General features: G+C 37.7%; 1 protein-coding gene across 9 annotated transcripts in view; it reads left to right on the top strand.

The window, feature by feature from the left end:
- Positions 1-808: 808 nt before the first annotated feature.
- Positions 809-15,254, top strand: part of elavl2 (ELAV like neuron-specific RNA binding protein 2) — a 35,299-nt gene continuing 20,853 nt past the window's right edge. For 2 of the 9 annotated variants that reach the window (XM_051699842.1, XM_051699825.1), the window contains exons 1-3: positions 4,907-5,159; positions 5,389-5,492; positions 5,573-5,732. In XM_051699842.1, coding sequence (XP_051555802.1) covers positions 4,922-5,159; positions 5,389-5,492; positions 5,573-5,732 — 502 coding nt within the window. In that variant the 5' untranslated portion in view covers positions 4,907-4,921. Of the gene's footprint in view, positions 821-3,716; positions 3,807-4,906; positions 5,160-5,388; positions 5,493-5,572; positions 5,733-10,175; positions 10,185-15,254 lie in introns of those variants that run through there. The other 7 variants (XM_051699854.1, XM_051699817.1, XM_051699796.1 and 4 more) reach the window with 7 other exon arrangements.

The following is a 15,254-nucleotide window of genomic DNA, read 5'->3' as shown; positions in this document are numbered from 1 at the left end:
TTCAGCAAACTTAACATGTGTGAATATCTGTATGAACAAAAAGATTCAACAACTAAGACATAAACTGAACAAGTTTCACAGACAAGTGACTAACAGAAATGGAATAATGTGTCCCTGAACAAAGAGTGGGTCAAAATCAAAAGTAACAGTCAGTATCTGGTGTGGCCACCAGCTGCATTAAGTACTGCAGTGCAAGTTCCTGGACATTTCTGGGGGGAATGGCCCTAGCCCTCACCCTCCGATCCATCAGGTCCCAGATGTGCTCAATGGGATTGAGATCTATAATCTTCGCTGGCCATGGCAGAACACTGACATTCCTGTCTTGCAGGAAATCATGCATAGAATGAGCAGTATGGCTGGTGGCATTGTCATGCTGGAGGGTCATGTCAGGATGAGCCTGCAGGAAGGGTACCACATGAGGGAGGAGGATGTCCTCCCTGTAACGTGCAGCATTGAGAGAGCCTGCAGTGACAAGCTCAGTCCAGTGATGCTGTGACACACCGCCCCAGACCATGACTGACCCTCCACCTCCAAATCGATCCCACCCCAGAGTACAGGCCTCAGTGTAATGCTCATTCCTTCGACAATAAATGTGAGTCCGACCATCACTCCTGGTGAGACAAAACCGTGACTCGTCAGTGAAGAGCACTTTTGGCCAATCCTGTCTGGTCCAGTGAAGGTGGGTTTGTGCTCAGGCGACGTTGTTGCCGGTGATGTCTGGTAAGGACCTGCCTTACAACAGGCCTAGAAGCTCTAAGTCCAGCCTCTCTCAGCCTATTGCAGATAGTCTAAGCACTGATGGAGGGATTGTGCGTTCCTGGTGTAACTAGGGCAGTTTTTGTTGCCATCCTGTACCTGTCCCGCAGGTGTGATATTCGGATACTGATCCTGTGCAGGTGTTGTTACACGTGGTCTGCCACTGCAAGGATGATCAGCTGTCCTTCTTGTCTCCCTGTTGCACTGTCTTAGGCATCTCACAGTATGGATATTGCAATTTATTGCCCTGGCCACATCTGCAGTCCTCATGCCTCCATGCAGCATGCCTAAGGCACGTTCACACAGATGAGCAGGGACCCTGGGCATCTTTCTTTTGGTGTTTTTCAGAGTCAGTAGAAAGGTCTCTTTAGTGTCCTACGTTTTTATAACTGTGACCTTAATTGCCTACCGTCTGTAAGCTGTTAGTGTCTTAACGACTGTTCCACAGGTGCATGTTCATTAATTGTTTATGGTTCATTGAACAAGCATGGAAAACATTGTTTAAACTCTTTACAATAAAGATCTGTAAAGTTATTTGGATTTTTACAAAATTATCTTGAAAATACAGTGTCCTGAAAAAGGGACGTTTCTTTTTTGCTGAGTTTATATATCAGTGCTTTGAACTCATTAATTGAAACATGTTAATCATAGATGAGGTGTATTAACCCTCTGGGGTATGAGGGTGTTTTGGGCCCTGGAGAAGTTTTGACATGTCTTAACATTTGTGCTTTTTTCAGTTGCTTAAAAACATATTAATGGCTAAAGTCTGATAACACTGTATTCAGCACAAACTGGGCTACAATAATATGTGAACATGTATGTACATGTTTGTATTTTTGAGAAAATAACATTTATGCGTGGTTTTTGAAAACAAAAATGTTAAGTCACTGAAATAAGGCCATATAACACATACTAAACATTTGTGCACAAGACTCTTGAGAACTGGATCTTGTAGCCTAGAGTTTCTGCTACAAAATGATGTGAAAACCATCCTGATCACTCAATATAGTCATTTAACTTTTGTAAGACACTTTTAGTGTTAGGCCGTATGTGAGGTGGCGTGGATGATCATGAATATTAATGTGATTCACACCTGAGGAGACAAAGACCCCTCCCCTGAGAGAGAATGAATGTGAGGAGACTTAATCATTGAATGTATTGTTTGTAGCTTATTCACAAAATCAAGTTTAAGTTAAAAGTAGTAATCTGACTATACATCTTCTTTACATAAAGACTTAACTTTAGACCTACACTACTTTTTAAAAGTTTTAGATCTGTAAGATTTTTTAATGTTTTTAAAAGAAGTCTCTTCTGCTCACCAAGGCTGCATTTATTTGATCCAAAATACAGCAAAAACAGTGATATTGTGAAATATTTTACAAATTTAAAATAACTGTTTTCTATTTGAATATATTGTAAAATGCAATTTATTCCTGTGATCAAAGCTGAATTTTCAGCATCATTACTGCAGTCTTCAGTGTCACATGATCCTTCAGAAATCATTCTAATATGCTGATTTTCTAATATGGGCATATTTACAGCACATTTTACATATTTACACCCGAACAGATATTTGCAAGCACAAGCTTCATTGATGATAATGAGGCAGCATACACACTAGTTAAAATATAATCTAAACATTCATATTATTTTTATCATATTACATATCATATTGATATCGTACAGTATACAATTTAAATACCTGCTTTAGCCGAAACGACATTTAAATGTAACAAACTTGCCTAGACATATTTCAAATTTCAATACTCTGAATACTGGCTGGCAAGTCTGGAAATAGCCCAACTAGTAAAATATGTACATGTTTATAGTTGACATGCTATTTTATAATGTAAGTAAACACTTACTCATCCGAAATTGTAACCTTGGCTGGATCAAGACGCTCTTCAAAAACGTTCATCGTCGGAGTCCCGCTCTTCTTCTGAGGAAAATGTGAACTCTTCACTATCCAGGACCATCTGTAGAGCTTCCTCACCTGTGCAGCGTGCCATCTTCTAAATGCGCAGAAAAGTGAATGAATCGGATGAACTTGATGTTTAAGGCACTGTTGGGGGCGTTCACCATTTGCATTGATCGCCTCAGCACATTACTGTATGAATAGCGCCCCCTGCTAGTGGGTGGGGTCACATTAGAGATAATTAGCTGAGCCAGGAGAAACTGTACATCACTTTAGTTTCACACAGATTACATTGCAGGAGAATATTTGTTTTAAATTTGAATTGCTTTATTTAAAAGTAGACATTTTAAGCTTTCTTTAGACATATGTGTCATGTTTGTGTGATAAGTATTCACAGTTTCAGTTCATTTACGTGACATGTTTCAGAAAGATGCTTGCGTAGACAGAGACAGCTGAAAGCGCACCCTGTTTATTTTCTTTATTTTACAAAAGCACAAGGTTTTGTTGTTTTTGTGAGTGTACACAAATAAAAGTAGACCCTTTACAGTTTCTAATGATGTCTTAAACTTATCTGTATGCCCAAAAATGACGGAGTATTTTAAGTTGTTTCCGCTGTTGAGGAACAAATCCAGCAGGACACGCCGGCGCGTCCGTCGACCCAAGAGGGTTAAAGTCACTGTTTTGTGTGAACTGCATCATTAATGTATTTTTCAATAACTTGATTGAACCATTAATCAACATCACTGTGGGGCATCTGTGGAAAAGTGCAGAGTTATTATGAAAAGGTTCATAAATCAAATAATTGTATCATAAAACCTGTCAAGAAAATGTCCTGGCCATATTTAACCCTGAAACAAAAGGTTAATGTTCTCAATACTGTCATGGAAATAATGTCTGTTTGCGGAGGATCATTTATTTTTCTTTTGTTTTTTGGTGTGTTTAGTGCAGAAAGTGTTTTTCAGATTATAGTGCGTTTTCAGTGTTTGTGCTGTTGTGAGTGTCGATGTTTGAAGACTCTTCTCATGTGTTTTATGTTGACAGACGTGATCTCTGTTCTTCTGTGATGGCCGTCAGACTGTGTGATGTGGCGTCTCTTCTGAGGAGCGGCTCGTGGGCAGCCGAGCCCTGGACTGGGGTCAGTCTTCATCTCATTTATCAACTGTAGTCATCCACCCCATGTTTCTTTCAGAACTTTTCAGGAAGAAGTATTTCTCCTTAATTTACTGTCCTGTTAACAAGGATTCATGGGTAATGTGAACTCATAAAACTACAATAGTTCACTGTAGGGCTGCACGATATGGAGAAAAAATGTGATGTGGTAAGTTCTTAATGCAATACGATAATTCTATGATGACTTCAGTGGAGGTCTCCGCTCAATCTGAAATTTATTGCAATAATAAAAAGAGCGTCTATCCCAATGATCACAAATATAGTTATCTTTTATTCCAAATTGCATGCGCATATGTATTGTGTATGTGTGTGTGTGTGTATATATCTGTGTGTATATGTGTATATGTGTTCATATACCTTTTCCCATTAGCCATTCATCCATTATTTCTATTTTATTTTTGTATGTGTAAAAAGCATGTGCATGTTAAGTTAATTGCACCATATTTTGGGATGTCCTAAAATGGAGAGACTTACACTTTACCCATATGTACATTGCACGCACACACCACGTGACAGTCGCACGCCCGGTCTGTTCGCTGCTATATGCCTTGTTTAAATGAGCAGCTGGAAGCAGTGAAGCGCAAACATTTCAAAATAAGAGTCCCTGGTGTATTTCAAATACACCCAAGTAAAGTGCATCTGGAATTTTATTACATTTGGACTCTTGTAGCCTCTGTCTGGCCCTCCCCATCACAGGAAGAAAAGACTAAGAACATTTAATATAGGCTACCAAAAACTATTGGCAGATTATAATTTCAATATCGAATCGGCACAATCCAATATCAGTCGACCTCTAATTTGTATCTATTATAATGGTATATAAACCAATTTTAATGTGATGTGGAAAACATGTCTTGAGTATTGTAAACGTATAGCCTACCCTGTTTTACTGATGATCAATGTTAAGACCATGTTGAATGTGTGTCCCTGCCTGTTTAAATAAGAGTCAGTGATACATTATTTTGAGATTGTGAATGCTCTCATGTGAATGGAAGACACCTGTACAGACGAGAGTTCAAGTCTTGTGTAAAACCACCTTAATAGTGCGTGTCTGTCTCTGTGTAGCAGGTGATTGCTGCCATGGAGACGCAGCTGTCGAATGGGCCAGGCTGCACCTCCAACAACGGTCCAAACAGCGTGTCTAATAACTGTGCGTCGCCCGTGGAGATGACTGATGGTGGCAGCGGCGGTGAGGAAAGTAAGACTAACCTTATCGTGAACTATCTGCCTCAGAACATGACACAGGAAGAGCTGAAGAGTCTGTTCGGCAGCATCGGAGAGATTGAGTCCTGCAAACTCGTGCGGGACAAAATCACAGGTACACATGGGGAAGGGTCGCCCTCAACCAGACCTTTTGATTGAGGTTGACGAGTCAGTTAATCATGTAGCTTTAAACACTATAGTACCAATAAAATGGAGCTGACCACATTGAAAATTTTTTTTTTTTTTTTTTTTTTTTTTTTTTTTACTTCAGTAGTCATTTAATATCAGTTTGCACTCTTGACACATGATCAGACTGCTGTTATAACACATGACGTGTGTTGTAGGTCAGAGTTTGGGTTATGGCTTTGTGAACTATGTGGAGCCCAAAGATGCCGAGAAAGCCATCAACACTTTAAATGGGCTCAGACTGCAGACTAAAACCATTAAGGTAATGACAAACACAAACTCTGTCTGTTGATTTTGGAGTGTCCCAGTTAAATTTAATTCACACTGGTTTGTGTTTTGAAGGTGTCGTATGCCCGTCCGAGCTCAGCCTCCATTCGTGATGCTAACCTGTATGTGAGTGGCCTGCCTAAAACCATGACCCACAAAGAGCTGGAGCAGCTGTTCTCTCAGTACGGCCGCATCATCACCTCCAGAATACTGCTGGACCAGGTCACAGGTCAGACCACATCACTTGAATCACACTAATGCAACGGCCTGTTTACACTCCATGTGTCTGAAGCGATGGGATTGCGAATGCATAATTTAACTATTTAACCACAGACAGTCTGGATCTGGTTCTTAGTGCCCTGTACAGCTCGAGACGCAAAGAACTGCGTGAAAAAAGTGTAATGGTTTACTCTATATAATATATTTTACTGTATTGTCATCAATAAGTCACTGAATCGCTGATCATGGATTTGAGTGCAGAAATCAAAGGAGCGTGTAGTTATCTCGGACAAGTCGATCCAGGTATGCTAATTAAATCTGCATGTGTGTTTGAAGATCAGAATTAGCTAGAGTAATTATCATGATTAGAAGATCTGCTGTGCGTCATATCATATGTATTGAGCGACGTATGAGGAACAGGCCTCAGGTCTTTACATACTAATCCAGACAGTAAAAACTTGTGCTGTCAGTCCATTAAAAAGTTTGAGATTAATTGCATGATTTAAAAACTTTGTTTTTTTTATAGTTAATTGTGATTAGTTGCAGATTTTACAAGTGTTGAAAGTTGACTATACATTAATGGTCAAATGATATGGGTTTTTTAATGACCGATGCTGATATCCAGAGAGCAGGTTGGCCTATATAATGTCAATAAATCACACAATTTAATGTAGTAAATAACATACATAAAATTGCTCAAAAAATAAACTCTTTAGCACTATATTTACTCAATTTCACACAAAACTGTAACTGTGTAAAAAAATTCCCCTAAAAAAAAAATTCCCCTAAAAAAAAAAATTGTTTTAAATGGTAGATAGCAGTTTCCTCTTTCTATTTAGTCATCACATTTTTATTTTATTTGCACATGAAGAAATTGTTAATATAAGGGAAGCACCAATACAGAAACTATTATCAGAATCGGGTCTGATACCACGCTCTTGTACTTGTACTCGTAAAAATGTTCCGATACCAAAAACCGATACCATCTGACGTACGAATGTCATTATGTAAACATTCAGTGCACAGATTAAAATCGTCATGTCCTAGTGAGATTATTTAACAGCAAAAGCTGCGATTTAATGAGAAATGGATAGTTTGCACATGCAGCGTTTTAAATGTGAGTGATTGTGAGGAGCCGGTGTTGAGTTGACATATCTTTAGAGATCCTTGAATCATACACAAAAAACACTATTATGAGCATCGCATGCTCTGTTTGTAGCAGTTGACAGCAGGCAGAGCGCTAATTCACTTTAGCATGAGTCATATACCGACTACATATTTATTTATATAGTAGCCTTTTGCGGTTGAATAATTACTGTGATTCACGCAGCGACCTGTTTTTCCGGATTGGAAATCTGCTGTCGTTACATCAGAGATCCTTGGTCTAACAACACGGAAACACTTCAAACTAAAAGCTCAATTGAAATGTAAAAAGTATGACAGAAATAGATCACTACTGTTTAGTTATGTAATATTCACTGTTATACTATTACTACTACTAACAATAAATCAATAGTAAATGTTATATTTAAAAATCTCACATCTGTGATGCTCTTATGCATTTTATTTGTACAAATAATGTTGTATTTAGGATTGTGCTGTGAGGTTCTGTATAAAATCACTTCATTTGATAAAAATAATAAAATTGAATGTTGAAAATGAATGGTTATACTTTGATTAAAGTTTTACTTCAACAGTTTTGATGCTAAAATTGAAAAACGGCTGATTGAGTTCAGAAAAAAAAAAACGGTATCAAGGTATCGGACTCTGTATCGGCGAGTACACAAAGTATCCGTACTTTTTCTCAAAAAAATGGCATCGGAACATCCCTAGTTAATATATTAGGAAGAAGGAAATAACACTACACACAGTAGTCCAGCAACCATGAATAGCATGTGCGCATTAGTCGCATTTTCACAAATGACCGAATCAAACCAATTATACTATTTATAGTGCATTTAAGCCCAAACAAATCTAACTTTTACATGTTTTCTTATAGAAATGTTTCCACTAAAATGAGTATCAAATCAAAGATTAATCTCTCACCTAAACACTCATGTTATGTTTTGTCAAACTGAAAAAATAAAGTCTGAAGTGGGTGTATAAGGAACATGTGTCCCATTTAAGCCCACATGAGTTTTTAATAAGCCCACTATACTTTTAAAAATGGAACTGCTTCACATTTGACTAAATAAACACCTCCATTTTGATTATTGTTGTAGATTGACCTCAAACATCATAACCAGTGAATTAAATCTTTAGTCCTTATAATTTTGTTCATTTTTCTCCCTGCAGTGAAAACAGATTCAGTATGTAGCGTTGACGATGAATTCAGTTTGAGGTTCAAAGGGATATTAGGAACAATAGGGGTCAGTGGAAAATAAACCTCAATTTAGAGTTAAGGTAAACAATATTTTTTTCATGAATAAAAAAACCCACTATATTTGACAGAGCATGCTTGTTATTGTTTAAACAAATAAAATTATTCCGCTTTTAAGCTTTGAGGAAACAGGCTTTTAAAGGCACTATTCCTTATATGCCTACATGAAAACAAAGTTATATTTCTGGATTATACTTACAGACAGACTAAATCTTGTTTGAGCTCAAAAAGCTTCTGAAATATTTTCATTTAATGTGTTTATCAGCAGTTTTTATTCATTTATTTTCTTTGTATCTTTGTGAGCATTATTCAGACAGTGTCCTGCACGAGCTCCAGATACTCATCAAACCCAGTAACTCCAGAACGAAACATTTGATTGGCTCCAAATAAAAAGTAAAATGACACCAACAAATGTTACATATTATCTACAACAATTTATTGTCTTTGTCTTTTTTTATATTTCAAATTAAAACAGTAAGTGGTACATGGGCTTAATTGGGTCACTTCCCCTAATCAGAGGAACTGAGTTTTGATTCTGGCTGATAGAATACGTGCTTCAAAGGAAGAAAACGCTGGATTTTCATTAAGTTTGTGAATTACATCTTTTACATGCTGTTTGTGAACGGCATATTTGCAGATTTTATATGATTAGTTTTATTGATATTTGCCTTTTTATCATTAGACAAGACAGTTACATTTACAGGGAACGCAGATGCCCCGATTCGATTTAGATTCACAAGATTTCTATTTTCGATTTAATTAGACATTGGAAATTCAGTACTACTAATTGGAGAGATGTTTCTTAAGGTGTGTGTGTGTGTGTGTGTATGTGTGTGTGTATATATATATATATATATTATTATTACAGTGCCTTGCAAAAATATTCAGACCCCTGACCAATTCTCTCATATTACCGAATTACAAATGGTACACTAAAATTTCATTGTTTTGATATTTTAAAACGCTGAAACTCAATCAATTAAAGCTGCAAGCAGCGATGAACGGGCCCTCGCACCCTGGTGCACGTTGGGGCTGCTGTGCCAACTCCCTTTGGTGGTCATGATTTTTATGGTGTATATTTGTTCATAACTCAACTTTTAAAACACTTGCACCTAATCGGTGATTTCTCAATGTATTACTGAAGCTAGAGAAAATAAATGACATCAAATGAAATATCAATCATTTTATAACTATACATCAAAACATGTTACTTCCTGTTGCCAGTAGGTGGTGCTATGACTAACTTAATATTGGCATGTAGGTGTATTCAGGCCGGGACTGTTATCAAACATGTGAAGTTTGGGGCAGATTGGACATTTGTATGTTTGAGTTACAACAACTTCCTGTTTCATGGCGAAACATCGAACTATTTCAGGCCGCCAAGGTCATGACATTCAAAGAAACTCAAAAGCTTCGCAATTTAGCATCGCAAAGGCCTTTAGATTAGACTGACCGAATATGATGTAGATCTGGTGGAGGAGTTTGTTAAAGTACAAGGCCTGGAAATGGCAAAAACTGAGCAAAAATTGGAGAAAGATCAAAATGGCTGACTTCCTGTTGAGTTTAGGACATGGGTCCAAGATACTTTTTTGTAGGTATTGGTATGTTACACGTGTACCGATTTTCGTACGTGTAGGTGAAACATAGTGTAAACCACACATCATTGAAAGTTTGTAGGTGGCGCTATCGAGCCATTTTGCCACACCTAATTCTGAAACCCATATCAGATGTCAATTTTCGCCACTTCTGATGCGTGTGCAAAGTTCCATGAGTTTTGAGTATGTTTAGGCCCTCAAATGCGATTCATTTAAAACGCCTAGAAGAACAATAGGGTCCTCGCACCTCGGTGCTTGGGCCCTAATTATTGTAAAGTGACTTTTTTTTGGGAAATATTTTTATGAAAAATAAAAAAACTGAAATATCTTGCTCGCATAAGTATTCAACCCCCACACATTAATATTTGGTTGAGCCACCTTTTGCTGCAATAACTGCTTTAAGTCTTTTGGGGTACATGTGTACCAGCTTTGCACACTGTGACGAAGTGATTTTGGCCCATTCTTCTCGGCAGATTTTCTCCAGGTTGTTCAGGTTGGTTGGGTGACACTTGTGGACTGCAATTTTCAAATAGTGCCACAGATTCTCAATAGGATTGAGATCAGGACTTTGACTGGGCCACTGTAGGACATTTATATTTTTGTTCTTGAGCCACTCCAATGTTGCTTTGGCCTTGTGCTTGGGATCATTGTCATGCTGAAAGGTGAATTTCCTCCCATGCTTCAGTTTTCTAGCGGACTGAAGCAGGTTCTCTTGCAGTATTTCCCTATATTTTGCTCCATCCATTCTTCAATTCTAACAAGATGCCCAGTCCCTGCTGATGAGAAGCATACCCACAGCATGATTCTGCCACCACGATACTTCATTGTAGGGATTGTGTGTCTTGAGGCATAGGAAGTGTTAGGTTTGCACCACACAGAGCTTTTTGGCCAAAATTCAAAGCACTATCTTGGTCTCATCTGACTACAAAACCTTCTCCCACATCACAGCTGGGTCACTCACATGCTTTCTGGCAAACTCCAGATGTGCTTTCAGATGGTACTTTTTGAGTAACGGCTTCTTTCTTGCCACTTTCTTCCCATACAGACTAGCATTATGCAGTGCTCTTGATATGGTTGACTGGTGCACCATTATTCCACTCCCAGCCACTGAATTCTGTACCTCCTTCAAAGTGAAGGTTGGCCTTTCTGTGGCTTCTCTCACAAGTCTCCTTTTTGTTAGAGCTCTGAGTTTTGAGGGATGGCCTTTTTCTTGGCAGTGCCTGGGTGGTGTGGTGCAGCTTCCACTTCCTGATTGATCCAACTGTGCTCACTGGGATATCCAAACATTTGGATATTATTTTGTACCCTTTCCCTAATCTATGCATTTTTTATTACTTTAACTTCTGTGGAATGCTCTTTTGGTCTTCATTTTCCGACTCCACTGTTTACAGAGTTGACTCTGACGGTGGTTCTGCAGACAGGGCGGAGTTAAGCAGTGCGGAGTTCAGGGGTGTCATCACAGTAAGTTGTTAACTAGTTTGTTAAATACATACTGGAAACTTTAAACAATGACCCCATCATTTTCCCTTTTCAATATAACTAATATAACATTAACCTTGTCCCTGACATCCATGTCACTCATGTTTATCATATCTGTTTGCTGTTAGCCAGCTATAGTTTGTCAGTGCAGTCAGTAATGATTGAAAGGTAAACATCAGAGCCTCTTTTTGCAGCTCAGCAGACAACGGTGTGGTGGTGGATTGTGTCTGTCTGAGTGTTGTTTTCATGCTATGTTGTTACCTTGTTGGTGAGACACAATGCTGGAAAGTAAATAAAGTCCATCTTTTACTCTGTGACAACGAGCTTATAGCTAACTAGCTAATCACGTAGCTACTTTCATTGCTTGTAAGCTGAGTGGAAGCTAATGTGTAAACATGTATTCACCAAACTGTTTTGTTCAGGATTCACAGTTTGGTACCCCCTTCAACCGAACAATTCCAGTCGTTGCATTTATAAAATGTAATATTTAAAAGTCTGGTTTTCCACCGTTGAAAGTTTCCCCTGAACTTGTATAGCAGAATATGGTGCAACATCACTGCTTATCTGTTTATCTTGACTGGGCAGTATTAATATAGTCAGCATTTGACTGATACTAAACAGTACTGATTTAAGATTAATGACTAATATCTTTTGAAGTTCATCCTGGATTAACTGCAGAAGTTCACATTGATGCATTGTCCTTTTGTTAGTTGGCTGATGAAGGCTTTTGTTGGCAATTAATTGATAGTCTATGTATTCCATTTCAAGAGAGTAGTCCATCATTAGACTGAGGTGATGCAGGCAAAGATCAATGAGGAGCATTGCAGTTCAACCAGCAGGTATAACAGAATAGGAGGAAATTACAGCATTTCAGGAAATGCGGAACATTGTAAACTGTCAAGTACACATTGCCTTTTCTGTGTCCTTGTGAAGTTGAAGTAAATACGACAGCACTTGCGGTGTCAAAATCCCCAGGTGAAGTAAACAGGACAGAAATATATTACTTTTGTGTAACACAAATCTAATAATCAGAATAATAATGATAATTCAGCACTAAATTATAATAATAAACATGACGTGTCCCAGTAATTTATTATGCAATGTTTAACTGGGGTTTCAAAATAAGTCTGAAGTAGCTTTGCACAGTAAAAACATTGTGTAGGGCTGAACAATCCATCAAAATAAAATCGAAATCAAGATATGCTTATGTGACTATTAAACCACACAGGGCTGTGATGTTAGTAGAGAGGGGGGCGTTAGGTTATAAATGGGGGTGGGGGGGTGTTTATCAGTCATATTAATCCAATCTATCTTCAAGTCCCTCTTTGCATTTAAAACGTTTATCTAGACTTGGAGTATATCAGTTAGTTCTCAATTGGTACGCATTTGTACCGCGGTTAATCTGATTTTGAAGTCTTGTGACTCATCTGAAGTATCTGGTTTAGTAGCGTCAAATACACAGGAGGAGTCACAACCTCCACTAATGCACCTGTATGGCTCTGTAGTTGGATACGGCTCAATGGACAGAACCGAGCAGGAGTGTTTTTATTTGCAGACCGGTCTCAAACTGTTAAATGTGCACCGTTTATCATTACAGTGCTGCGAGAACTAGTGAGAAACACTGCGTGAGACATGGAAACCATTTGAATTCGGCACCGAATTCTACATCACCACCCTTGAATTTACTATAGTAACACTAACTGTACTTTAGGCAGAAATAGATTGTCTTGCGGGTTTAACCAGATCTCATAGCAATGTCACAAGTTCATTAAATGATTAGAGAAATATTACTTAAGTATAATAATAATATTAATATAGTAATTAAAATACAATTTTAATATATTCCAGTAATTTCTTAAAGTAGTAATAATGACCATTAATATTATAATTCTTAAGGCCTGAAATTCGGCGTGGGTATTGCACAAATGTAATCAAGCACGCATGCTGCACGTTCATAATGCGGGGAATTTCCAGACTGTTTTGTTCAATTTAACATGTAGCTCAGAACTGGCAAACCAATCCATGCAGATGAACAAATCAAATTAATAATCTTGTTTTTGTTTCAAACTATAATTCCACAATCTGCGTGAGTAATTCAGCTCTTCCACGTCTCACTCTCCCTCTCTCACTTGCACAGCTTTCAGCAGCACATCAAATGCTTCAGTGTGAGCGTGCACAGTGAGGAAGTGTACATTTACTGAACTTAAGATGTTACAGATCTATAAACCTGTTAATTTTAACATGCAAATGCATTGTACCACGTCTCTCTAAGCGAGGGATGCATTAAAACTGTCGCTCACTGTCGCAACAATGCTACCAACATTGCAAGCGCACGACGTTGGAGGGATTTGTTTTTGTCGCATTTCATATCATGGCGCTCCATCAAAAATACAGCACAAAGAAATTCAGAAGTTGCAAAAAAAAAAAGGCCTTGTGTACAACCAGACTGCGCAGCTGCAGGATGAAGAGAAACACTTTAACAGCTATTAGGCTACATCTCTCATCTCTCTAGAGCAGTCAATATAGTAATATTAATATACATAATGTGAAAATATGTGATTATAAATCTATTGTTAATATACATACAGTATTAGGCTGTATAAGGTTCTTTAAGAGTTTCATTTGCTAAATTCTTTTAATGCATTTTGTGAACACTAAGCAGCCATTTTTAATGTAACTGGTAAATATTGACTTCAGTTCTTAAATTGATAGTTCAATCGAAAATTCTGTCATCACTTACTCACCTTGGTGTTTCTTTCTTCCATGGAACTTAAAAGGAGATGTTTAGAAGAATGTTGTTTTCATTGTATGTAAAGATGCAGTGACAGTGAATGGTGACTGACATTCTGCCTAAAATCTCCTTTGGTGTTCTACAGAAGAGGCAAATACAGACCTGAGTGTGAATAATGACAGAAATAATATTTATTTTAAAAAAGGGAAGGGAGGGTGGCAAATTCTGTCAAGTCCCATCTGGGCTTGTTTTGTACATCAAATTTCTCAGTTTTATCACTGACAGGGAAGCATTGATGTAGTGTGTGTCAGAGTAATGACTCAGCAGACACATCAACACGTTACAAAGATTTCACCCTCCCAACAAGTGTGCATGTGTTAATTGCGATTTAAGAAAAATAAACGTGTTAAACTTTAATTAATCGCATGCATTAACAATTCTGACAGCTCCAGTAATCGCCATGTTGTGATTTTCAATCGTAACTCAATTAATTGTGCAACATTAAGTCAAAGTTTGCTGGTTTGAAAGCGTTTGAGGATTTTACCAAGGAATGAACAATTTGGACTAATAGAATTACGATTTTATTTTGGGAAAAAAATTGCGATTTGTGAAATGAACTGTGATATGATAAACATAAAATAAATGCAATTCCTTAACTCAGATTAAACCATGTTTTGCCCATACTTTACTGCTGACCAGAAATACTGTTCTAGAAAGGGTGTTCGCACTTGAGTCCTCTAAAAAGAACCAACTAAATAAATAAAATGGTGAAACAGAGGGGGGAAAACATCATAATCACATTGCATCTGTCTACTTTATAAAAAATATTGTCCGAATTGTGAAAGGGTCCGTTCCCTTTTATATTAGTTATTATTAGTGCAATAATTATAGAAATATATTATTGTATAATTCATTATTACTATAATTGTATTATATTTATTAAAAAGTAATTTATCTCTTTAATTTCTTAACTTACTGTGCAGTCCTGTTAAACCCTCAAGTCGTCAGTTCGGTGGATGCTTTTATTTTGAAAACTGAAGGGATGGAAGTTTGTTGTTTGAAGTTGAGTTGACAACAGCTTTTTAATGCTGTGAAATGCTCTCATCTGACTTGTTCACAAAAACCCGCTCTCATGAGGTTATTTTAAATGGGTATAGTAAATTATAGCAGCCAAACATGGAGAAATGTGCAATTAAAGTAAATCTGGGGCGCTTTAATGCACTCTGCTCACGTTAGCACAGCGAACCGGACTCAGAGCACACCTGTCAATCAAAATAATCACCCGATGTGAAGCGGAACTAGCCGTGGATCATCCCACTTTCACCTAGGTCACTTCCCAGCATTGATTAGTTA

This window comes from Myxocyprinus asiaticus, chromosome 1 (genome assembly GCF_019703515.2).
Source record: "Myxocyprinus asiaticus isolate MX2 ecotype Aquarium Trade chromosome 1, UBuf_Myxa_2, whole genome shotgun sequence".
NCBI lineage: Eukaryota > Metazoa > Chordata > Actinopteri > Cypriniformes > Catostomidae > Myxocyprinus > Myxocyprinus asiaticus.
Note: the sequence above shows the minus strand (reverse complement) of the source record. Positions and strands in the feature narration are given on the sequence as shown.